Consider the following 27,971-nt stretch of genomic DNA (forward strand, 5'->3'; position numbering starts at 1 on the left):
AATTTAACGTAAGTTACTTCTTATAATATGAATATTACTAAGGCAAGGTATAAATTTGATATGATAGTCGTAAACTAATATATCATCCAATTGTCACATTCTCTTTCACACATTGTCAATAATTCTCTCTAACGTTTTACATCATGTATAACCAATAGAAAGATAAAGCTGTGGTCTATCATATGACATTTAATGCAACGTTGTTTTGAGTACAGAGTGTTGGGAATGTTGTTTTCAGTTTGAAAATTTGTCTAGTGGTTTTCACATCAAGCAAATAATAAAATTATCTAAACCCTTCCTGTCTTAACAAGAAATCCAGATAACTTATAATAGTTATAATGCATTGTTTGCTTTGTGCGTGTTATTGTTCTGTGTTCTTGAGTGGACTGTTTAAGTAAGTAGAAACTATTTAGTGTACCAGTATCATTACCGTAAAAAGTAGGCTTAAATTGCATCGGCAAAGGGCAGCAAAAAACAAAAGATCAAACGTAAGTACTATATTTCTTTTTTTGTCATGTATATTTTATATTGTTATAAAAATAAATAAAATAGCTTTATATGCTAGATAAAATTAAATTAGTTAAAATAGTTTTACTATAATGGACGTAGCGTGTATGTTAATATATCTGTATGTAACCAAAATTCCTTTGCCACCTATTGAATAGCACCACAAACAAAAATCCATAAAAAAATTATATTTTCGGTATTCAAGATTAAGACAATTACAGAAATAACTGTGGTATGTACAACAACTATTTCTTTATAATAAAATAGGAGTCTAAGTAAAAGTACTTTTCTTACAACGAGAACATGACTTTCACTAAGACTGCACGTGTGGGTTTGAATATATCTTTGTTGATGTAACTTTTAAGTGTAGTACAGAGAAACTGGAGATCTTGAACTGTTATTTTTAATAAATTGTGCCATTTTTAACATGTAAAAACATAACAGTTTATATCAGTACCCCTCTAGTGGCGCAGTGAAATGTTTCTGGACTTACAACGTTAGAAAGTGGGTTTCGATACTCGTGGTGGGAAGAGCACGAATAGCCCGTTATGTAGTTTTGTGCTTAACTTCAATGACATAAAGTATATAGCAAATTTATGGAAATTTTGAGCTCTGTACATTGAATCATTTTAATGCAATGAGTTGTGTATGACTAAGGAGAATAATCCGAACACCTTCCCAGTGTATACTTCCCATAAAAAAAATTGTATAAAATGTTCACTTTTTCTCAATTCTTTCAGTAATTACTAGCACAAATAGCTGCCTATACGTCGCCATTTCTGCTAGTGAATAATAATAATACTTCTTCAAGCGGTATACTCGCGAGCAACTCGTACATTATTTCTTTTAATAGATAACCTATTTTAATAGGTCGAATGGTTTATAACTTGTTTGACAGAATTATTAGTTAAATGGCAGTTTAAAAGGCAATGAAAGAAAAAAGTAGAAACAAGCTAGTTAGGGTAAACAATTGTGATCTACTGTTACGATTTAAAGCCTTTCTAAAAATGAAATAGTAATTTAGATTTATTTCATATTTTGTATGGTTACAAGGTCGGTGAAATCGACCAAATCTGTATAGAGCTATGATAAAAGCAATAATATAACACATAACGTTTTCCAGAAAAAAAGTTAGGAGGTTTTAAAGGCTATGCAAATGAAATCCGAAATGTTCAGGTAAAGGAGAGTATTTTCAATCTTAACTTTAACTCTGAGCAGTCAACATTCTGACCTTCGTTATATATCTTTAGTAAAAATACTTAAGTAAATCAAATGATAATTTCTGTACAAAAGAGTTGTAATATTTAATGAAAGCTTGTCGAATTTCGTAAAGAAATACAAAACACATTAACAGTTATACTATACAAACTCTGTAGGTTACTTTGTTATTACAAAGTTACTCACATCAAATTATCCATATGGAAAGCGTTAATATATATATATATGGGTGTGTGTGTGTGTGTATCATTAAAGATTTGTGCACATCTTGAGTAAGGCTGTTCTGCATATTTCACTCTATCCAGTTTTTCGTATCTTGAGAGGGTTTGATGTGATATTTAAGCTATAAAGTGAAAAAAAAAAATTTTTATAACACTGTAAAATGTAATTCAACATTAAAGTGTTTTTATTTCAGTGTTGTGTTTGCTCTTTTTATGAACGACAGTCTTAAATCATTGTTTGTTTAATATATTTTATTCTGCTTTTCTTTTATAAGCTTTAATAGACTACTCACTTTGAAATTAAACAAGGTATCTGTGTTTTGTTTATATGCTTCTTGTTCTTCCTTATTTTCGTTCTTGTTTGTATAAATGCGTATCAGTACATTGTTTTTCTGTGTTAAAAGGCTATTAATATGCTTAGTGTTAAGGGATATGTTATCATTATGTAATATATTGTGTCCTCAAATTTTTGAAGGGTTTTGTTTAATAGTTTTATTTTTATTATGTATTGTATTTCACATTTTAAAACATAGATTTTTTGTTTTCCTTCAGTCATTATGTGTTATTGTAGGTGAATGTAATCCACAAAAAGGATTTTTTTAATATTTCATTTCTTTGGTATTAGATATTATTTTATTTTAATTTTTTGTTAAAGAATTGTATTGTTCATACATCTTGTAACTGTTTTTTGAATAAAGTTTATGTTTTGGTTGACCATGTTACGAGTTTGAAAATGATTGATATTACATTTAAATTTAATTTTCAGATTAGGACAAGCTTGAAAGAAAGAAGGGAAGTAAATTGTGATATATGGAAAATATTGTATGATTTTACCTCCTTAGTGATATAGAAATTTGTAGAACTTATCAATTATTTAGTTTTTATATTATTGTGGAGGCAAAAGTTGGTCCACAAACTTTGTTTCTTTGTTCTTTATAGTATGTGTTATTCCTTCAGCCAGAAAAGATACTAGAATAATATAACCTATGTCTTAAAAGGATTGCTACTGTAAGATTCTTTTCTTGGTTATTATGATATTGACGAAATTTAACACCTAACAAATGTTGTGAACTAAGAAAGTTCATAAACTACTAAGTTTATGATGTAACACTATCAACTGGACAAAGAAAGCGAGTTTACCTGTTAAATTCAGGCATACTTTCTACAAGATGATCTAATGAAGGCTTTTTTCAAAGCTTTGTTTAATTCTATAAACATCAATTCTGAGGGAAAAAATGTAGAGGTAAATACAGCGCAGTAGAAATGACTGTCATTTTGCTTGTGTAGAAACACATACACTTAACGTGTTTCATTTTATATTTTTCAATAAAGGTTTTGTTCATTGATGCAACTTTGCACAAATTCATGATTTTACACTTAAGTTATCTCTTACAGAACACTCCCCTCCTTTCTTGATCGAACCTGCTGTTATTTGCATGGTTGCCAATCTGAAAACCACAGTATTATTTGCCAGGTAAATGTTAAGCTACAAGAAAATGTATTTTGTAGATATTGGTGTTTGCTAAAGAATGGCACATTCAGTAAGATAAAATGTAAAATCAAGTCATTATATTTATATTAATGTCTTGTAGAAAGGATCTTTGTAACTGTCAAGACCATTCTTATTATCCAGGCAGTTCCCTGATTGATTGCTAATTTTATTATCTTAAGGTGTTCATTGGTGACGGAAGCGTGTTTACTCCAATAAAAGTTATTACCAGAAGGTCCATTGCTAGTTTAAGGTCTGTTTTCACTGAATTCGAAGAGATGGACAACACGACTTTCAGAAAGAATATATATGTATTACACACCTTTTTCTTAATATTTCTTTTCTACAGGTTTATAATGTTCACAAAAGATTTCGCTTTTACTATAGTTTAAAAAGCTACTGACTGTTACTTTCTTATAGGCTGAAGCACAAAGCTCCCTTCCAAAAGATCATATTACCATCTACGTCCTCTTAGCAGGTGTGGCGGGAGGTTTGTTATTAGCGGTGGCTGTGATGGTGTGTTGTAAAATCTGCCTTCGAAAGAAAAAACCTTTGACAAGGTGAGAATCTAATAGCATTTTCCCACCAAAGTCTGTAGTGTTTCCAATCTAATCATTTTTCGTGTTAAAAGCAGTATAAAAAAACAGTGAACATATAAGTGATTAATTACTTATTAGTGGTTTGATATTCGTTTCTTCGTGATTAGTAATCTACACAGTCACCTTGATAATTGTGTAAGTTTTTGCTGTAAGATAAAATTTTCAATATTTCAACTTAAGTAGCAGTAAACCTTCGTGTGTGCTGTTTGCACCATGGCCTCATCTTTAAACTCCGTAAAATGGCACTTCCACTTGTTTTGTCTGACTTATATTTTCCCATGATTATCGAGCCAGTGTCTTTTCATTTAGGGAATAAATGCTCGTTTCTTTTCATTGGATGTAACAGATCTACAGGGCTCTATTTTATCACCCTTGTTTTACATACTAAATATTGCTGATATAGTGATCCATGCTTCCCTAGTCCATTTCTTTCATTACTACCTGGAAAACAATGATCACTCTTATTAGAGTCGTACAAGTTAGTCTTTTTTTTTCCTGTTTCCCACCTGAAAATACTCTTACAACTTGCAGAGCATTTATTAAACGTTTATATCATGCCCTTGTCACCACGTGATCATTCTAATGAAGATAATTTTCCACACAGCTCATCAACCTATATCTATCAAGTGGATCAGTTGTTCTTGCTATATTTTTATTGGGCCCGGCATGGCCAGGTGGTTAAGGCACTGGACTCGTAATCTGAGGGTCGCGGGTTCGAATCCCCGTCGCACCAAACATGCTTGCCCTTTCAGCCGTGGGAGCGTTATAATGTGACGGTCAATTCCATTATTCGTTGGTAAAAGAGTAGCTCAAGAGTTGGCGGTGGGTGGTGATGACTAGCTGCCTTCCCTCTAGTCTTACGCTGATAAATTTTGGACGGCTAGCGCAAATGGCCCTCGTGTAGCTTTGTGCGAAATTTGAAAAAAATCTATTATTGTTCAAAGTAATGGTTGAACATAGAAAAAGAACAATACGAATAAATAAAAGAAACACATATATTTATAACGAAAACAAATTCAAAAACATTTGAAAAAGAGGTGTAATCCTTACTGGCCTACCATCCTCTTGGTCAGAATGAAACTGCGTCTTAAAAATTTCTCTATGTGACAGTGAAAAACCAGTTGATTGATGTGGATTTTTTCTGAAGAATGTATTGTCCATAGTTTTATCAATGAGTATCATTTTGCTAGTTATCCAGTTTTAAAATATATTCTGCGTTACCTCAATAGATCATTTCTATTGGAAGGCTGAAACATCGTGTGCTGGGCCCGGCATGGCCAAGCGTGTTATGGCGTGCGACTCATAATCTGAGGGTCGCGCCAAACATGCTCGCCCTTTCAATCGTGAGGGCGTTATAATGTGACGGTCAATCCCACTATTCGTTGGTAAAAGAGTAGCCCAAGAGTTGGTGGTGGGTGGTGATGACTAGCTGCCTTCCCTCTAGTCTTACACTGCTAAATTAGGGACGGCTAGCACGGATAGCCCTCGAGTAGCTTTGTGCGAAATTCAAAAAAACACAAACACAAAACACACATCATGTGCTTTCTGATGTGGAGAAATTTGCATTATCTCTAAACTGCCAACCACCCAAACCTTATTCCATACTCTTGGGGAGAACAAGATGTATTTTCCAGCTACAATTACCTCTACAGAGAATTTCTCGTCTGTCAAGAATGAAACTTCTGCATCTTCTTGTAATGTTCATTCATTTGACATTTCTACACACCCCTACGCTACTGTGACTTCTCATCTTCTTGTAATGTTCATTCATTTGACATTTCTACACACCCCTACGCTACTGTGACTTCTGCATCTTCTTGTAATGTTCATTTATTTGACATTTCTACACACCCCTACGCTACTGTGACTTCTGCATCTTCTTGTAATGTTCATTCATTTGACATTTCTACACACCCCTACGCTACTGTGACTTCTGCATCTTCTTGTAATGTTCATTCATTTGACATTTCTACACACCTGTGACTTCTCATCTTCCAGTGCTCGCTGTCTTTGATGCCAAACCAATATCACCTGTCATTTCTCTTACATCTCCAGCCAATTCAAATGGACACTGATTCATTACCTATAATTTTTTCTTTCCTACCTGTCTTTGGATTCCGAGTTTTACTTGACTCATTCTTTATTTTTGAAACATCTGAAAACCATCTCCTTGTTGATATTCAATAGATCATACCCACATGTATGGGATGACTGTGTAATACACTAACCATATTGTACAATACCATTTACAGTAAGATGGACATTGTTACTTTGGGGTTAACACTGTTATTTAGGAACTTGGACCGCTTACATGAAAGCTATAACCTTCATCTCGTCATACCTTTTTTTCTTCTGTGTAAACTGTTCTTTACAACCCACCATTACTAAGAAAGAAATATTTTTCTGAACTAATGGTGAATGGCTTGACTGTTCAATAGCCAGTTAACATACAAGACTCAAAGACTCTGGCATATATATATATATATGAATAAAACCACTTTGATGTGAAAAATATGTCATATACAAATTCCCATTGTACTGTTAAATGCCTCAATAACCCTGTTTGTCCACATTGCAGGGGCCCTTACTTTGTTCATTTATGTGATAAATTCTGTTTATAACATCTACAAGGAAGATCATCATATCTATTCTTATTAATGCTCAGAGAGATTTCTGCCAAACATTAATGATCCTAATACAGTTGCACCTCTTATTAACGTGGAATTATTACTAATTCTATTACATAGCCTTCTACCACTAAAAAAAATTATATGTTTCATAATAATTATTATACAGAATATCTATCCATACCATCGTGAATTTGTCCTAAAGAGCATTAATCATGTAGCTAAGTCTGTTTTTAAAAATTCATACGTTAGCTGCATATTCTTGACTTAACATTCGTTTTCATATCAGGCCTTTGTTGGAACTAGGATGGGAAAATCGCTAAGAGATATAGTTAACTTTAAGAGATATGAGTCAACTATATCTGGAACCACTTATGTTTGCCAACTGTAATGATTATTTTATTCTCAATGAGACATTCATTAAATCATCCCAAATTGCAATATTACCTGGTTACATCTTACATTGCAATGAAAATCCTGTGGGAATTGGAGAGGTGGAGTTGTAGTAAGAATTAGAACTACTAATTTAGTTCAGATGCATAGACTTCAACCGAGTCCACAGCCCTGAACACCTCATACTTACTGTCTACTTTTCATTACGGTTCACTACCTTCAACATATTAAGTCTGAAGATTTTTTTTCTTGGGATAATTTCATCCTCTATATGATCCATACTTCTTAAATATACTGGTATAGCTGATAATGTAATAGATCTTTTTTTAACTTACATCATTTTAATTCCACACCAGACAATAATACTGGATCTCTTTCATCCTGTGCTCATCTTGAATCTATTACCACTCTGTTGTTATGGTATTGGAAAATTTGGTTTCACTTTTACATGTTCAGATTCTATCTCTAATTGGTAACGATCGTTTTCCAACTTTAATTCATGTATAAATAGAAATATATATGTGTGTGAGAAAAGTGGCTCAAAAGACTTCTTTGAATTATCATGATAGAGACTGACCTTCTTACTAGGCCCACATCAACAACGCCTTGCAGAATATAGTTTTAGATTTCTTCTCTTGTGAACTTATTAACTCTTTTGCTGAAACATTTGAAACTGTTGCTTCAGCGAGCTCCCAGCATGTTCCTACCGTTTGTCCAATTTGCATAAAATCTCATTACGTTCATGAACCACTATTATTACTTTATCTCTCCACTGCTCTATTTCATGAATTCACACCATTCAGAAACCCAATCATATTCCAGTATCCTAGGAATATTCAACGTGTAGCACGTAATTGCATTCTCGTGGTTAAAAGACATATGTGGTGAAAAGTCTGTAATCAGCTTTGGAGTTTCTCCAGTTTCTCTTAATACTGGTATCAATATAATTTAATGACTGTTGTGTTCTACTACATAACCAATCTTAAATGGTAACTGTTTACCAACAACGTCTCTTGACAAAGCCAATTTCTTTGCATTCTTACTCGAGACAAACTTTCAAGCTCTTTTACACCCTTTTAGAACGGTTGGTATGGGTATTAACACTTTTATTGACAAGGAGAGTACAACGTTTCGACCTTCCTAGGTCATCTTCAGGTTAAGAAAGAGAGAGTTTGAATGTGATCGTTGACGGACACGTATTAGGGCCGAGAGTATAAACGGGTACGGGATTGCAGGTGGATGTTAGATTATTAATTAGTACAGGTATAAAAATGTTCCTTTATATTGGTTTAATTTTGGTTCTAGTTGCTGTACAAGTAAGGCTTCTTTGATTTTGCGTTTGCTTATATTTGTTTCTCTACTTAATATCTGGGTGTTTTCTATAGTTGTGTTTATTTGATTTGCAGTGTTCAAAAACTTGTGAAGGAGTGTTTTTGTGTTCTTTGAATCCAGTTTGCATTTTTTTCTCTAATATAGAAGTCGTAGCAATTGTCACATTGTATTTTATAAATTATGTTGGTGTTGTGTTTGTCAGTGTAATATTTACATAGTATGGACTTTAGTTTTGTACCTGGTTTTTGAATAAATTCAGTGTTTACTGGAATGTTGTATTTTGTTATACATTTTTTCCAAATGTTGGTTTTTTTTTCGCTAATATCGGAAACTTACGGTATGCAGCAGTATAAGGTTTTGTAGTTTGTTGTATCTTGGGATTTATTGTTGTTTGCTTTTGTTGTTGTTCTAGGTGTGTGCGTATGATTTTTTCCGTTGAATGAATGGATTGTATATTCCCTGGGACTCAGCACATGAAACAAAACAAAAACTCAACATACTAAGAAACCAAATAAACACAGCCACAAAACTATGTTCACCTGATAAAATTAACGATGAAATCAACAAAATGAAACAACACTTCATCAACATCAACAAATTTCCTCAAAAAAAACGATAAAAAAATTATACGCACACACCTAGACCAACAACAAACAACAACAAATCCCAAGATACAACAAACAAAACGTTTGTGGTGGGTAGTGATGACTAACTGCCTTCCCTCTAGTCTTACACTGCTAAATTAGGGACGGCTAGCGCGGATAGCCCTCGAGTAGCTTTGGATGAAATTCAAAAACAAAAAACAAATAGTTAATATACAAATGCTCATTACTGTTTCTTTCCCAGATAGATCGCTTGTATATATATATTTGTATTATGTATGTATGTATATATATATATACATAATAAAAATATATAATGTTTTTTTCACCTTTCATTCTTGATTCTCAAATTTGTCTTACCCTTTATAGTTTTTAATTTTGCTTACTTTATATTACTTTTCTTAAAGTTTTAGTAGACGTTTCTAACAATCGCCTTCAAAGGACATCATCACAGTCTATTCAGAATTTATTTTACACTTCAGTGAAGCATAGTTGTAAAACAGCGAGTGAGTTTCTAACAGAAAGGAAGTCGATTAAAGAACTCCGCGCAAGTCTGTTCTCATAGAAACAGATCTGAAACATCCACTCTGTTAAAGGTCAAGATATCGTGAAATGTCAAAGGATTGTAGAAGTTTTTTTTTTCTTTTGATTAGCCTAAAAGGCTTGTGTTTAAATAACTTCTGCTGAAACCGTTATATTTCATCCCCGTTATACTAGTTACTTAACCGACACCTCTCACAACTTCAATACTTAAGAAATATACAACCACAAGCAAATGACTAGTTTTATTAAGGTAGTAACTGAGCTAAAAATTAGTTCAATAAGAATGTGATTAGATATTAAGGACGTTAAAAAAGCGAAATCGTAAAAATCCTCTTCGTCAGAAAGGTAGTACATTCAACACATCTTCACTCATATCTCTCGTTGTGTGTTTGAGGATTATCAAGCTATATTGTTTTGTTTGTGAGGGATCAACTAATTCAGGTTAAAGATACGTGGTACTTGCAAACGTACAGTCAGCTTAGTAAGATTTGATCTCGAAACTTAGATTATCTTTATCACAAACCAGTATTATATAGCAAATTACTGCTAGACTCCATATAATTAGGATTACTGCGCTCACCAGAAGCCCATTTAGTTATACTCTTAAACTAATTCCTCACACATCCGTAAAGCTGTATATTTGTAGAATAAATAAAACTTGTTCAGATAATTGTTAGTTTATTAAAACCAAACGAACAATATCGTAGAAATATTATTGCCTTTAATAATATTCGTTAAAAACAGGTAAAACATGTTCGGCTGGTTTGTGGTATTTAATAATACTGGTGACACATTTTAGTTTTTGGCGAATTAACTCACTTTTAAAATTTTTGAAATTCCGTCGCCACTGCTACGTTATAAATTACTGAGTTTAAAGCTGGACTTCAATATCTGTGATGATAAATTCCAATTCTGGTTGGAATTTTCAAAATCTTGAACACCAAAGAGTAAAAGTATAATTTATTGTAGTTCAAAACAGTTAAATCTTTTAAGAAATAATAACATGGTATATCAATAGAAGACATATGTACACATATATATATATATATTGTTTGATGATTCTTTTCGGATAATTTTTTTCATTGAGTTTTGAATTGTCTTTCATTTTCAGACAGCATGTGGTTTTCAATCGGGGTTCCGAACGTCAACACTCGAGGGCGCGCAAGTATCACAGCCTCGATTCCAGTATTAGTGTGGATATAGAAACAAGCTGTGGGTTCTCAGACAACAACTCATCTCCAAGGTAATTTTGATTTTACAGATAAAGTTTGTCTGTCTTTCTTTTCTTTTAAATGAAAGAAAAGCATGTCTTATTACTAAATTTTACAGGCGAAGAAATTTACTAACACGTAGTACTTTTTTTTTGTCTTTATAATTAGTCCTGTAGCCTTTAAAAAACATTTTAAAGGCTAATTATGGTGGTGCATGGAATGGATTTGTGTATGTCTGTGTGTTTTTCTTGTAGCAAAGTCACATTGAGCTATCTGTTGTGTCCGCCGAAGAGAATGGAACCCATAATTTTTGTGTTCTGAATCTGAGGACTATCCCACCGTGGGACAAAATGTGGGTTTGTAAGTGCACTCTGATTTTCAAGCATGATTTAATATTTGCCCTACTATCTTACAAGTGAACCCTTTCCAAAATTGCACTGCATCTCAAAATAGGAATTTGTTATTTTTCTGATTTTGTTTAGAACTTTATTTTTGTTTTTGGCACAATAATCGTTAAAGGTACTCCAGGAATACTTGTGTATAATTTCATGATGTGTGTTTCTTTTGTTTTTGATATATTTTCAGGTTATGTATTTGTACCTTTATATTTGTAAGTGTTCTATCGTTATTACTGTCTTTAGACAATGTAAATATTTTTGTCGAATTTACTGATATAAATAAATAACGTGTTTGTGGTGAAAAAATAAATAAATTGAAAATATATTTACTGGAGTCTCACAGTAACTAACATCGTATACTCTGTTTTGTGTTAGTTTCTGAAGCTAGGGCGCAAGCCATTTGAAATTATAGAACAATTAAGAATTTATCGACACCCCTATTATTCAACTCTTGACGGTTACTTACCACAAAAGAACTACTAAATTGCAAGGGAGCATCACAGAACATTTCCCATGATACCTCGAACGAATAGTTATTTTCTTAGCCTAGCGTGTGTCTCTTAAACGCGTAAATAGTTGACATTGTTTTTCTACTTATTCGTGTAATGTATTGTTTGTTTGTTTTGAATTTTGCGCAAAGCTACTCGAGGGCTATCTGCGCTGGCCGTCCCTAATTTAGCAGTGTAAGACTAGAGGGAAGGCAGGTAGTCATGACCATCCACCTCCAACTCTTGGGCTATTCTTTTACCAACGAATAGTGGGATTGACCGTAACATTATAACGGACCCACGGCTGAAAGGGCGAGCATCTTTGGTGCGACTAGGATTCGAACCCACGACCCTGGGATTACCACTCGAACGCCTTAACACGCTTGGCCATGCGGAACGTCGTGTAACCTAATAGCAGAGGACTATATTTGACAAAAAATGTAAAAATAAAATTCAGTAGTTGAGAGGCAAGAAATCTATCCTATGACAGTCATTACGTGTGTCATTTCGGCTACATGTGTCACAATAACTCTCATGAATAGATTAATGTAAAACAATATACTCTGAAATTCAGAACGAACACAATATTAAAAAAAATTAGACAAAACTAATAGATTGATAATCAGAATAGCATTTCACTTGCCATAAGTGACGTCATTCCAAAATGGACGAAAATTTGTGTCGCATCTCGCGATTGGTTTGAGGTAAAGTTAGACTAAAAATGAAGTCGTATTTATCGAAAAGTATTTCATCTTTACAACGTCATGATTTAATGCTCGCTTTTACATTTAATTTAGTTTGTATATTAAATATTTCACTACTGGTTTGATTGCTGTTAATCAATCATACACTCTACAGAACGTGCCGAAGTACAAGACTTAATGCTTTGTACTTCATGTTTAACTTGATTTGGCTTCTTTATTTAAGAAAGCTACACAAGACCCATCTCCAATATTCAACAAGGAGCAGTAGCTTCTTAACCACGCTCTCCGTTATAAAGTGCGGAGTGCGTGTTTACTGAACTAAATCTTACACAGTACAACTTATATTAGAACTAACAAATGCCCGTTGAAACCATTCAACCGTAATATTTCTTAATGTAGTGATGAATAATAAATGTAAAATGTGTGGTGAATCCACTTCCTTAGATCAGAGCATATCTCTACTGTCTGTTGTATATTCATGTATCTACTTCACAGTGTGTGCATGGATCTATACTAAAATCAGTATGGAGGTTCACTAGATTCATGCGGGGCCATGTACAAATTTTCAGATTTGCGGGTTTTACAACTATTTCTCCTCTTTTAAATGGATATTCACGAAATTTGGTATGGGGGGTTCATTGGATACATGGGTAGATACATACAAATTAGATACATTGGATACATGGGTAGATGCATACAAATTGGATACATGGGTAGATATATACAAATTGGATACATGGGTAGGTATATACAAATTGGATTCATGGGTAGATACATGCAAATTGAATACATTGGATACATGGATAGATATCTACAAATTGGATACATTGAATACATGGGTAGATACATACAAATTTGCGTTCTTATGTTTAGTGTTTTGCAGTTTTTATGGACGCTTTTGGGTGTGTGTGTCTGTGTTTTGTTGTTGGTTTTTTTTTTACAATTACATATAAGGGAAGTATTTTTTAATGTTCTAAGATAACCTTTCATGAACTTACATACCTTCCCTCCAAGGGACGGGTACTCCATCTATACAGTATGAATGTTTTAGTGGGCCGTTTTCAAAAATCTTTTTTTTTTCATTCATTTTCTATTTCAATAAGGAAAATTGCATTGCGTTTATTTTAAAGCAAAGAAGTCGAACTGAAATACACTCTCAGTAAACATTTTTGGTTTTCGATGCAATGGCAGCATCCAATGCAATAGAACGCTCAATTTCGCTAAGTAGCCGCGGGGATTTTTCTCTGCTGGATGTTACCGTTCCTTGTCATTGCACTGAGCACAAGGAAAGACTGTTACCAAAATGAGCACTTTTCAACATTTGTCAAAGCGAATATGTTCAACACAAATCAGTTTATTCTACATGGTACAATACAATCATGCGTGTATATAACACCAATATATATTTATGTATATACATACATAAACTAAACAACAACAGATATATATATACTCAAACACATATCTCTCTTTATATGTTTTTCTCTTTCCTGCCCTTATCTCCTAAATCAGTCGACGGAAGAAGTCTCGTTTTTTCGTAAAATTCTTTCACAATTTTCTTTTATTACACTGACCGTTTGGTGTTTGATACGTACGAAGACTGAAGGATTAATGTTGATATTGATATGAAATTTTAGGAACAGCAGAAAAAACAAACAAAAAAAACAGAAAAACGAATTATTATCCTGTAATGTACTCTCGAAAATAATAATTTGGATATATAAGGGTATGACAGACAGACATTTGGCTATTAAATATATATTAACTATTAGAAGCAAGGGCAGTGGCCTTTTAGCGGTGATCTAAAGTATCAAACATGATAATTGTGATGTACAAGTGTTTAACCGTGGCTTAAATTCCATAGTCGGTATCTTAACGAAATTAATAAATGCGTGTTTTTGAGAACGCCGAAATTTTGTAGCAAATTATTTTCTTAATAATTTTTATATTTCATTACTTTTTAACAGCTTGGGATATGTTCAATATTCAAGATAACCTTACACTACGTCTTAGATATGCATATGTGTCTGTTCATTAGTATAGTAAGCCAATACTTCTGCTTTGCACACAGCCAGATTCAAGAAGGTCAAGGGAACATTGGAGGTGAACTTGTTACTATGGCAACAAGATCTTAGCTGCTGACGCTGCCTTGAGGTGGATATGGCAAACAACATCCATTAATGCACGATATTTCTGTTCGCGCGGTGACGTAGTCCTTCGTGGGGCTTCATACTGCTTGCAAACTAGATTGTCGTTCCCTAACTTGTGGTTGCTATGGCAATTCCTTTACGAATCTCTCACTGTCGATAGATGCCCAAGAAACAGTGGAACGTGGGCGTAGTTTCACCTACACGGAGCTGGTGGTAACACCACACCTTGAGAACTATGTTATGAATGAGTTCATTTACTAATTGGCCCATACAATGTTTGGCACTAATTATAGATAATCTAGTTATTATACTCATTTCATTATCAAAGTTCGGAGGGTAGAAGAAAAGTTTTCCCCACCGTGTAAGATATCGTGAGTTAGCGAATAGCTTATGTGTGGTTGAATGAAATGAACGTGTGTGATTGTAGTTCTACGAGGTTTTACCTGTGGCCTTTTTAAAATCCATGAATCTTAGAATTCTGCTTTAAACCAGTGACAGTCTAGAATATTACTCGTCAATCTATTACTTGATACTTAGTAAATAACCCTCGCTCCTTCTAGCTATCCAGACTTAAGTAAAATTGTCTTGGGACATAATTTTGACATTGTTAATTTTAACTTAATTTTCATAAAACGGTGCATACAATTATATGCATATTGCTAAAGATAACGTTCATCAAAGTTTCTCGGAAACATTATCCTCAATCAGTCAAACCAAACTCTGTTCAGGTTGTTCTGGAATGTAACACAAGATGGTTCTATGACATCAAGTACACGTGATGGACTCGTGAGTTTCCCATGTTCTGCTTCAAGTGTTTCGGGTGTAGTTCAGGGTGGGTTAAACTGTTATCTAATGCTTTCAGTTTATTCATGTTGTTATATTTCGTTCATAATGTATAATGTAATTTGTATGCGCTCTGAACTTGTCACTGATAATATGTGTACATTTGTGCAGAAACTTAGATAAACTGACCAACAGATTAGCTATATTATACATTAATTGTATAACTGAGATAAACTGACCAATAATATAGATATATTATGCATTAGCTAAATAACTGAGATAAACTGACCAATAAGTTAGATATATTATGCATTAGTCCAGTAACTGAAATAAACTGACCAATAAGTTAGACGTATTACACATTAGTTCAGAAACTGAGAAAAACTGACTAATAATTTAGGTATATTATGCATTGGCTAAGTAACTAAGATAACCTATTCGATAATGTAGAAATATTATACATTCAATCAGTAACTGAGGTAAACTGACCAATAATTTAGACATATACATTAGCCCAGTAACTGAAATAAACTGACTAATAATTTAGACATGTTACACATTAGTTCAGAAACTGAGATAAACTGACCAGTAAGTTAGATATATTATGCATTGGCTAAGTAACTAAGACAATCTAGTCGATAATGTAGAAATATTATACATTCAATCATTAACTGAGGTAAACTCACCATATGTGCTTATCAATGACTCTGACTAAATGTAAGTGCAATTTTCTCATGCAGTTTTAACCCATATTAAATATAATGTCTTTCATTTTCTTGAATTTCATGTCAACCATCAAATTATTATAGCAATTTATGTCTATTTGTTCTATGAAGAGAAGTAGTTAGATCTATTTCACCTTTTTTTCAAAAGTTGTCAAAATTTAAAAAAAATTAATTCATAGTTTCTTTTAAATTATTTAGAAATTATACTAAAGCTTTATTACTGGAAGGAATATCTTTGTTTATGTGATAAATATGAATGTTTATAAAGTTCTTTTTAAAAAAAAATACATTTTCGTGCTCTTTATAACGATCTAATCATGGACTCTTCATGACATATTAGACACTATTTCTTATAATTTATTTTAATTTCTTTTGAAGTGTCTATGTTTTTGTTACTTATATAAAATTACATTATGTATATAATGTAATATATACATTAGCAGTAGTATTCAATCTTTCGACGGCATTATTTGCAGTGAAATGAGTTTTGGTAATATATCTATATATATCATGACACAGAATAATAAACGTTTCTATATATATCATGACACAGAATAATAAACGTTTCTATATATATCATGACACAGAATAATAAACGTTTCTCTGTTATAGTCATCACCAAATGACACTAAAAATGGAAGAAAACAACTTATAGATAAAAGTACATTTTTAATAACCAAATATAATTCAAAATGTAAAACCAAAAGTTAAACTTAAATTATAATTCTCTACCCGAAAAACATATTAATACTGGCAATAGTTGAATATCACACACGTCTTACTATTAATTGTTACCCTTCTACAGGGTGTTTGGAAAGTCACTGTGCAGTTTTGTAACAGCATTCATTCAGTCTATTTCGAGCCAGCAATTGATAGCGGTGTTTAGAAACAAAATAAGAAGGATCCAGGCCTGTATTGATGCCAACGGTGGTCACTTTCAACATTGTTTATAATTGTCATTCATATTTACCTCCTGTATTCTATATTGAAACATGTCTATTAATAAATATATAAGTGCACAGTGACTTTCCGAACACCCTGTATATGCAACTTGTAACATAAAACATGTTTTAACACACAGTATAAATTTACTAAACTAACGTAGTGAGCATTTGAGACATGCCTAAGTTTTCCTGATATAGAGTGTAATTTAATGTAATTTAATATTGCCAAATACGTTCAAAGACTGTGAGTTAATATAAATTAGAGTAATGCTGTATACCTTAAAATGTGTAATTACGTATTACAATAGGTGAACTGTATAACATGTTGTACGTGTGAAAAACGTAAATAATAATAATTAACAGTTATTAATTTGCTTATTTTCTTTTATATCCGTATAAAGTATACAGATGTGAAAACCTTTTGACACAAATGCGAAATATTATGTAGTTAGACATACTCTTTGTTTTATTTAAAGTTAAATTAATGTTGTAGTTAATAGCTTTTACCGACAGTCTGTTCTCTGTCCTACATCTACATTTATGAGAAGTTAGATCCAACGTCTCTAACCGAATAAATGGAAAACATTTTAGGGAAATATTTTGTTTTTGTGCGTCTAGCTTTCAACTGCTTTGCTCTCTGTATGCTTCAGTTTACGTCACATGATCTAATAACGTCATGGTATCTACGTCTGACGTCATTAGCGGAAAGAAAAAGCTGTTCAAGCTCATTGGTTAAAGGCTGTGGTAAGAGCTTCAACCGTAGGTGGTTTTATTAACGTGACTATATAATTATGTTTAAATCATGAAGATTAAAATTATTTAATCTATAAGTGTTTTTTTTATTACAGTCCTTAGGGTATGTTCTGTTTAAATTATATAACTATTCAGAACTACCTTGATGTAGACAAACGTGTAGATTGTCTTAAACTTAGCAACGATAAAAACATTAACTGTAGAGCCGACAATTAAATATATATAAATAATTTTAATTCGTGACAACATAGAGTCTAGAATCCTGCATTAAACTATGCAGCTTTAAAATACAGAAGTTAACTGACAAAATAGTCTAAAGTCTTGTGTTCAACGGATATGCAAGTTCTAGAATATAGAAGTTAATTACGACAGACATAGAGTCTAAAATCCTTCGTTTAGCAGACATACAAATTCTTGAATCCAGAAATTAAGTTACAACATAGAGTGCAGAATCTCTTATTCAATAGTAATACGGATTCAGGAATCCAAAAGTTATATAATTAATTGACAACATAGTAAAAAATCCTTCATTCAACAATAATAAAGATTCTAGAATCCAGAATACAACAGACAAGAAAGAATCTGGAATCATGCGTTTAGAAGATATGCATTTTACGGAACATTAAAGTTAACTGACATCATAGAGTTTAGAATCCTGCGGTCAACAGATTCAGGTATCCATGAGTTAACAGAAAACATGTTCAAGAACCTTGCAGTTAACAAAGATACACGCATTAACGAAAACAAAGGAGAACATGAATGAAATGCATGAGACGACGAAAAAAACAATTGTATCTTTCTGGGGAAACTGTACGTAATATGACTAGATATTTAGAAACTATGATACTGAGTAAATGTGTAGTTTTTCTAGATCAAACTAATTTGAACAGTAGACCAGACTGTCATGTTCGTATAACCAATGATATCGGTTGTTCTTCTCAGTAAAGGATAAGTGAGTGTTGTGCTGGCATGTTTATCTTTTGTAATACGTGTATGAATGATGTATTGGCACGTGTGTTTGTATTCACTTTTTTATATTTTATTATTTCGGAAAATTAGTAGTGTTCATAACGTTTCCACTTTTAGAAATAATGTCAAATATGGCCCCCGAAATATGTTTGAAGAATGTCTTTGAGAGAGAAGTGTATATGTGAAAACAGAGTCAATTCGATCTTGGGACAAGAATCGGTGGTCATAGAATTAGCTCCCTTAGTTTCTAAAAATATTGATATTTGATTTATTTCTTTTATATTTTCTGAAAAGTGTGTCACACTACAGGTGTAACCATGGTATGTATTGAGAAGAGAAATCGTTAAAATTCCGAATAGAGTAAGGGCGAATAAGAAGGCCACCTTAACTTCGAATGTGACTTACATCAATTGAGATAAAATAACAGAGGGTTTAAAAAAACTTATTATTTTAAATTTCATTTCTATTTAAAACAAACATCGAATATAGACAGTTTTAGATATAAAAAAAATGACTTCGTGTGGTTGAAGGCCATTTCACCAGTAAGGTTGGATAAAACGGATCCTAAAGATGGAGTAACTTGTCCCTAATCTAACTCATAGCAAATGTAATTTATAATAAATGCTGCGCTTAAAACACTTCTAATGCTTCTGACAGATATCAGGAAGGCTGTTCGCCATAATGGCGCTTAAAGAGCTGAACATTCAACATAAAAAATGTACATGTGGTAGGCCACCTCCAGCGGTAAGATGCTATTACCTTTCACATTCGCTCCTGTCTGCCTATGTATTCCTGCACATGAACAGTAGTAACATATAATTCATTCTAGATGTCTGCATGTCGTAGCTTGTGATATGCAGGTGTGATCCTTCTACATAGAGGGACCGTTTTATCTCATTTCCTCTAGTAAGTTTCTGTTGTATAGATTTGAAAAATAAAATGGATTGTCACGTAACTTATGGAAACCCATAAGTTGTGGCATAATATATGTTTAGGAGCCTTATGAGATCCCTGCAAATAATCAAAAGGTATCATTATAAAGTTTACACGGAAAATAAGAAAAGGATTATTATATTTACAAAAGTTACAGTGTCCACACTGTACCAAAACTTGTTGATATTTTCAAAAACAATTTTCAGAAAGCACAAGGCTTACAGAAGGTACAAAAGTTAAGACTTAAAACTATGACGAAAATCTACTGTTAATATTTAGGTTCAAAAACTGTTTCGAGTTTCATACAAAAGTTCTCTGTCTGAAAAAGCCATTTAAATTAAACCACAACAAACTTCTCTCTCCATTTGTTAACAGAAATTTGAGATATTTTATATCGAACGCCAAAAACCATTAGAGAGAACGCACATGATAAAAACCGTTATTTACGTCAATGATCATGGGATACATTTGCAGCGAATAACAAGTGAGTTTTTAGAAAAAATACGGCATCGCAACAATCAGAATAGAATACCTGGAAGAAAAAGAAGTTTTTTTTTTTTTTTTTACAATTATGGGTGTAATACAACATAAAGCTGTTGAACATGTGAACATTGTATAATAAAAACGACAAAGATATAGTGACCTAATTTCAAATAAATACATGACTAATTATTTACGTGAGAAAATATTTTTCATTTTTTCAAGGTTGTTCATCAGTGAAATTCAAGGACTCAAACTGTTTCACGAAATCGCTAATCGTTGTTAATTTTACAACGGATTGTATAGAGTGTTTGTTGTTTGAATAATTAATTTTATTTCTCCGTTTCATATCACTCATATTCCCCATTGGGACGACGGTAAGTCTATGTATTTACAACGCTAAAATCAGGGGTTCGATTCCCCTCAGTGAGCACGTGAGATACCCCGATATGACTTTGCCACAAGAAAATATGCACACACTTAATATCTCTCGCTTACTTTAACCTACAAAACTCAGTATACAACAGTGCCAAAGACAGGTGAATAATATGGAGCTAGTATTGCCTTTTATTTTATCAAAATTAACAATGTGACGAGCACATTGTGTCATAATTTCATTCATTTATCTTCCGTGGTACAAAGCTCCTTAGCCAGTAGTAGTAATAACTTCACAAGTTGCTTGATATGTTGTTGTTTCTATTTTTGTAGCAGCAAGGAGCCCAAAGAGCAGTACACACTGGAGGAATACAACCTTCCTGTTTCTAGGTGTGTGTCACCACGGTCCTTGTCGGAACAGTTACCAGGTAAATAAGTTTTATATAAATTAATACCTGTAGTCAACGTTAATGTTGATTTCATTTCGTGAAAGTAATTTCTAAGAGACTTCAATGTGAATTAATTATTATATTTTAACACTGTACTGTGACGTTACTTGTTCACGTCTAAAAAACCAGCTATCGATACCCGTGGTGTAGCTTTGTGCTTAATTCCAATCGATTAATTATTATCTCAATATAAGTATAAGTGTACAAACCACAGTAAGCTATATATGTTCCCTTCCTTCTTTACAATCAGTTTCCTCAACAGCATTCTTCATCGTGGTTTTATGAGGTTTATCGCAAAAAGGATAAAAATAGTTTTAATGGCTTAATGCAAGTTATCTGTCATTAAAAACACTTCATGAAGTTCGTTATTAGAACATTGTGATTGAAAGATTGTCTGTCAAGGGCATAGTTTAAAAAAAAAAAGAAACCGGTGTTTAGTTGCATATGTTATCTTGTGTCACCGGTTTCATGCAATTAATTAAGCAGTTTTGAATGCTGTCGTCAGCATAAGGAACATCAAGGAGTTGATTTTAAGTAACATGTATGTATGTATGACGTATTTTGTTTTTGTATGATAAGCGTGTATATATGACGTATTTTGTTTTTGTATGATAAGCGTGTATATATGACGTATTTTGTTTTTGTATGATAAACCTGTATGTAGGTATGACGTATTTTGTTTTGGTATAATAAACCTCTTTCCACTCATGCTTCTTATAGAATTTTTAAAATAAACATAACTGATGAAGTAAGTTTTCAAATAACATTAAATAATATTTCCTTTAAGCTCTCTATATATAAATAAAATACATTCAATTGTTCTAACACAGTCGCTTTTTTTAACGTTCCACAAAATCATTGATAAAAATAAATAAGAAAGATTTTACAAAGTAATGTTATATTCGATATCTTAAAAAAATCATAACTAAATCGTATTGGGGATTAGGCTTCTGACAAAACCTGTAATTATTCGATAATGGATGCAAGTTTTTAATTGTTTGCGCATTTAGTAATAAGGAAAGAACCTAAAGAATGAAATTAGTGTTAGAACCCTAAACAAGTAAAACACTATAAAAGCATGTTTGGTACAGGCGACATCTAGTTTTGGGGGTAGAATCTACTCCATCTGCAAGAACAGACGGAAATTTCTTATCGTTCACACTAAAGTGGCATCACCTACCCAATTTCTGTTGTACTAGTTTTCGTCAACAGATGGCAATGAGTCTTTCAAAACATGTCTACAATGACCAGTTACTAAAAGAATAACAAATATATTACATGTTATATATTTTATGACAGTTGGAATGTAAATTAGAATAATTATTTTTATTGTAATTTTTCATTAGAAATCTAATTGCTGAGCATGTACCATTACGTGCTTGTATTTGACATTTATTGAAATATAATTTTTTTAGTTTGGAACACGTCAAGTTATTTTGTAAAAACACAAAAATATTACAGTACACCTTGTACACATTTTATATAACAAATACTCCCTTCGTTCTGCGTAAAATGTATTCATCCCTACATTTGTAAAGATCAGGAAACAAAACTAGTTGTTAGGTGTAAAAACGTGATTTTATATTGTTAATATCATATTTCAGGATTCTTTATTTCTCTGTTTTAAAAAGTATGTAGTCGTATATCAGTTTTAAATACTTAGATGTAAGTCTGTAAATTCCAAACTTAACTAATAATTTCACATCTATCATCTTCTGGCCAAGATCAATCCATTTATTCAATGAATGTGTAAACACAGTATTCAATTTTATCTTTGTACACAGATAATAAACGTTCATTCCTTTTGTTGTTGTTGTTTCAGAAATTCCAGAAACCAAAACACCAGAAGTAAAAGGTCCTGAGCATAAATCACCAGTTGAAAGGTAAAATATTTCTTCAAAAGTACTTTTAAAGTAAAGCACTCCTGTAATTTAGAATGATTATAAGGAATATTTTTCTCCATAACGATGCAGAACACTCGTGTAAATTGGAGGGTTAAGTTAACTTATTCAAGAGACGAAGTTGAAAATATTGTGTATTAACATGCTTGAAAAGCAAGTTATCGAAGTGTTCAACAATTTAAAGTTAAGCCATTTTTGATGTAGTAGTGCTCAAAGGTGAATAAGTCTGTTACCTTATAAGAGTTTAAGTAAATCTGAAATTAGTGAGGTTAAAATAATGAATATTAAGTTGAGTAGTTTACGTACGAAAACGAAATAATTCGCTCTTCAGTCTTGCCAATTTGTAATAAAAAGAGTGATTTTTTTACTTCATTACTAATATGACTAGTTTTATGAATTAATACTGTTGAATAGTCAGATGAATGAGCACGTTTGAAGAGTCAGTTAACGGTTTTCAAGTTGAGTAATTATGAGAAACAGCAAGCGTTAACAAACAGTTAACCTGTTTTTTCCTATAAGACCAGTCTGAGTAGTCAAGTGAATTAGCACTTTTGAAGAGTGAAATAACATATCTTACCACAAGATGAATTATCACGTATGGAGAGCAAATTAACTGTTATTTTTACAATATTAAGTTGAATGGCTATGTGAATTAAGCACTTTAAAGAGTGAATTAACTGGTTTTACTGGTCATATGAATTAATTTTTTTTAGTGGTCATATGAATTAAGACAAATGAAGAATGAATTAACCTGTTTTCTTACAAGAGTAGGTAAAATAATCATGTTTTATTAAATACTTACTTGAGTATCAATGTGGATTAACACGAGTAAAGGATAAATTAACTCATTTTCTTACAAGAGTAAGTCGAATTATCATGTAGGTTTGCATGCTTAAGTACTGAAGAAAAATGTTTTTGAAAAATATGCTGAGCGAAATCTTACTTATGTTATAAATCCTTGGCTCCTTAAAACAATTAGCAAACTTAAGCTAAATGAGAAAAGCAATAGGGTTGTTTTTCTTGTTATAAACTAACAAACTAGGCTAATTAATACGTAATTTGTAATTGCGCACTAAAAAAGATGTAATTAAGCTTATTGTGGTTAAAAATTATAACAAAAAATCGTGTACAATCGACTACTTTTTCCCATAGTTCTCTCGGTCCAGCAGGAAGTAGGAGGTCATCTGGTGGTGGAATCCAACGACAAGCCTCTCTCTGTATATCAGATGAAGAAAATATTGAAGCAACATTCCAGCGTCAGTCGACTGAATCGGATCAGTCAGTTCTTTGCGAAAGCTTGCCATCAAATGAGACGGGTGAGTCTAATGGTTCGAGAGTGCATAGTCCTGGTGAGCTTGAAATGGGAGCTGGCGTAACGAAGGTATCGGCTGTGGTGCACCATCACGCAGAACATCCAGTGACTGTAACCAGTAGAAGTCCTACTGACAGTACATTGGTGTCAAAAGAAGAACAAGGATCTTCTCAGTGTAACCACTCCCATTCTTCTCTAGATTCAAGTAGCACAAGGACAGTCATAGCACGTGAGACAGTCGGCAATCGTGTTGATGTTAAGGAATCCTCTTCGCAAACCATTTGGACTAGCATTAATGCTGTTATCGTTGAGGAATACGTAGAAGTAACAGATTCGTGCCAACAGTCGAGTGTTGCTAGTGCAAAAATAGAAGGTTATGATCATGTTGCAGTTCCTTCTGAACAAGCAGCCGTTGAAAGTGTAGCATTAGAAAAGTACGAATACCTTCAGGTGAAAGAAGATCCACATTTCCGAAAAAAGTCAGTCTCCAGTTTGGATGGTGTATCAGACGGAGAGGGATGGAAGGAGGTTCCAACGCCTTTACGTGAAGTAAGGAGTACTGAAAATGGAATTCTGGAACAGAAGTTGGAATTATATCAGGAAGAAAATCGTAAAAAAATGCTAAGTCATTCAAATATTTCCAGTCCCGAGCAGGAGAGCACAGAAACGTACAGGATTCGTTACAACGATACAGGAAGTAAGGAGGACGTGCGGGAAGAAACTATAATACTCTCATCTTCAGAAAGTGAGGAAATGGAAGAGGAAGAGGAAGAAATAGTCGACGAGGAATACGATTTTGAACGTCAACAGTACCGTGAACTGTGGGAGCTTCGAGCTGCTTTTGAAGAAGAAGAAGATATTCAGGACATTTTACAAATAGATGATGATGATGACTTGAGTGACATTTGTCATTTAGGAGCGTATGATAAAGAGGACGAGAGTTTGAAGGTTTCAGAAGTGCATGATGAAGATGGAGAAAAATGCACTTCTGTGATTGAAACAGAACAGATAAGATCGCCAGAAAGTCAAGAAGATAAGTTGTCTTGTGAAACAGAAGGAAAAGAATCTCAAGAGAAAGATAAGTGTGTAACTGAGGGTGAAAATCATGATTCAACAGCTGTTAAAGAAGAATGCAAAAATGATAGGAATGATCTAATTGAGGGAGAACAACGAGCCACAGAGAGACCTCCTGATGTTGATCCAGTCCTTTTGCAGGCTAGATTGTTGGATTCAAACGTAGGTTCTGTTTACAGTAACGCAAGGTGCGATCCATCTAGGGAAAGCCTAGTTAAAATAACTAATAACCTACTTCATGTTTCTTCGTATGAATCTAGAAGGCACAGTTATCAAAATCTGCTTGCTAGACGTCTAGAACGAAGGTATGCATCAGATCCCGTACAGCCTGTGACGAACAGCACAGACAACAGTTTGGACAGTATGGAAACTGAAGGCTCTTCTACTGACATCAGTAGAACAGAAGGCTACACTACATCCATGGATTCCACGACCACTGACAACACCGACAGTACAGGAGATGGGCAGTCACACATGTTGCAACAGATGAAGGCAGATAGTGGCTATAAATCCATGTCTGTCGATGGAAATGGAAAGCCTCCCAAATTAAGTCGAAAGCAAATCCAGCTTGCCATCGACGAAGATACTGTTACAGTTCACGATTCTATCCTTCACAAAGACTCACTTAGCGTGAACGGCGTCCCAGAAATCAAAGAACCAATGAAATCCCTAGGAAGTTCATTAGAAGAGCAAGTAAAAAGAAAAGTCGTGTCAAACAAAGAACGCCTACTTTCTTGTAACAGAGGTTCTACTACTTGGGGTGAAAGTGATCGAAAGAAGATCAAGAGCGCTTTTAAAAAAAGAAGACAGTACGTAAAGAGCCGTCATGATCCAGAAGCGCTAAGTGATGGTGCCTTACAATGGCACATTGGTTCTTTCTCGGACTTTCAGTCAGTTTCAGATAATCGAGAGAATGTTCGAGAAAAGTCATCAGTATTTCATCGCTTTTTCCGATCAAACAGACTGCACTTTGACAGATTCCTTATGCGTGATTACAGCGTTGACGAAAAAAGTGACACACTGTTCCGCGAGTTCGCTCGAAGCGACCCAGTGTATGAAATGGATTACAATGTTTCATCAAGGTTTCTACACGGACATTTTCGTACGTATCACCACTACTCTTACTCTCGAGACCAGAACAACACTAGCCCTAGAATGTCCCGAAAAGCCCTCTCACCCCAGCTTAGCATAGAAGAAGAATCTTTTGAAAGTGATGAGGAACGACACTCAGCTGACGAAGACTGGCACTGTCGTACTGAAGCACTCAGTCGAAATCAACCACAGGTAGCTCACGCAGCAGGAATTCCAGTTATTCGACTTCCAATGGAAAACAATTACTGAATAATCGTAGCGTTATTATGAACTTTAGGAGGTCAGTAATTGCAGCTTTTACATTTTTACGGGTACCAACAAATTAAAGTACTGAGTGTTACCAAAATTCTGTTAACAAGAAAGATCTCTTACAAGGAGAAGCCAGATCTTTAGTGAGAACACGACCCTAAAAAAAAAACCAAAAAAACTAATGGTTGAATGGTAAAAAAAAAAATATAAGAAATCAGAGGGTTAACGTATTAATAACTTATTTTAATTTATAAGGATAGATAGGTGGTAAAAATATTGCCCTAAAGCGCGATAATCGTAAAGGCTAATTGTCGACTCGGACCATAAACAGGACGTTTACTGTACATCATCCTCGATTTTCTATACTTAAGAAACAATTCCTGAGGAATCACGGACTTCGTTTGGGGAACAACTGTTAGAGAAAATTTCTGCTGTAAAATAAAGTATTGTTGTTTGTCTACAATATTATACATATACATATATATATATATATATATCTTGTTGTCACTGCACAAAACGTGTAGGCTTTCTTTACGTTATTATGTGAACTTAGCGCGCGAAATGCCTAAGAGGTGCTTCATAAAAGGTTTTCATATTAAGAAGTTAAAGAGACATCAAAGCTTTCTGTAAATACACTTTTTCATTCTTGGGATTTTTCTTGTCCATCTGTGATCCATGCCCTATAATTAATGTTATATCACCTAAACCTTGTGAATCCAAAACTATACAAGTTGGAATAAACTTTTATTTTCTCTCAATTTGAATGAGACTCTAAAGATTGCTTTGTTTCATGGTTTCACCTACAACGTCTGACTGAAAAATCATCTTTAGTAATCCAGCAGAATTTCACTATCAATAAATTATTAAAATAGCTTTTTACTTTTTTTTTCAATAGCAGTTTAAATCACTTGTGGACGTAATTACTGATAGTAGCTGTTTGAAAAAATCCAAAGTTTACTAAAACTGTTCGACGTTTTCTTAACCTACTTACATCTTCGAACAATCATATCTTTCTATTTGTACAATAAAATGTACGTTAAGAAACAATCAAAGTTTTATTAATATTTCTTGAATTATAAAACAGACCAGTATCTAAGCTTATAGTATATTAAACCTCATAATCTTCATAAATACTTATATGATCCTAACAAGTGAAAACAGCATAAAAATAGTTTAACTAATTATTAATTCATAAAATAACCTAATCTTCCTCAATTCAATTCAGAGCATTTTGTGGGTTATTTCGGAATTATTTCTGTTACTAAAACTTCTTTACCAAAGAAAACTGTACTTAGCAAATTAAACCTTTGACTCTAAACCATAGAATTTCGAGGGTTTAGGTTGAAGTGCTCTTACAAACCAAAGCAACCAAGACATGATTTTTGTTCAGAATAAAAAATAAGTACTACCTTTTAAATATTTTAAACACTTAAAAATGCACACTTTTACA

At 33.2% G+C, this 27,971-nt stretch overlaps 1 protein-coding gene across 9 annotated transcripts in view; it reads left to right on the top strand.

The window, feature by feature from the left end:
• The window catches only part of LOC143249578 (uncharacterized), a 73,789-nt gene extending 46,504 nt beyond the window's left edge, over positions 1 to 27,285 (top strand). For 2 of the 9 annotated variants that reach the window (XM_076499684.1, XM_076499686.1), the window contains exons 3-8: positions 3,342 to 3,420; positions 3,856 to 3,995; positions 10,643 to 10,774; positions 20,778 to 20,872; positions 22,716 to 22,776; positions 23,947 to 27,285. In XM_076499684.1, coding sequence (XP_076355799.1) covers positions 3,342 to 3,420; positions 3,856 to 3,995; positions 10,643 to 10,774; positions 20,778 to 20,872; positions 22,716 to 22,776; positions 23,947 to 26,521 — 3,082 coding nt within the window. In that variant the 3' untranslated portion in view covers positions 26,522 to 27,285. Of the gene's footprint in view, positions 1 to 3,341; positions 3,421 to 3,855; positions 3,996 to 10,642; positions 10,775 to 14,595; positions 15,315 to 20,777; positions 20,873 to 22,715; positions 22,777 to 23,946 lie in introns of those variants that run through there. The other 7 variants (XM_076499688.1, XM_076499687.1, XM_076499690.1 and 4 more) reach the window with 5 other exon arrangements.
• The last annotated feature ends 686 nt before the right edge of the window (positions 27,286 to 27,971 follow it).

The sequence above is a fragment of the Tachypleus tridentatus genome, chromosome 4, assembly GCF_004210375.1.
Source record: "Tachypleus tridentatus isolate NWPU-2018 chromosome 4, ASM421037v1, whole genome shotgun sequence".
In the NCBI taxonomy this organism is placed as follows: Eukaryota; Metazoa; Arthropoda; class Merostomata; order Xiphosura; family Limulidae; genus Tachypleus; species Tachypleus tridentatus.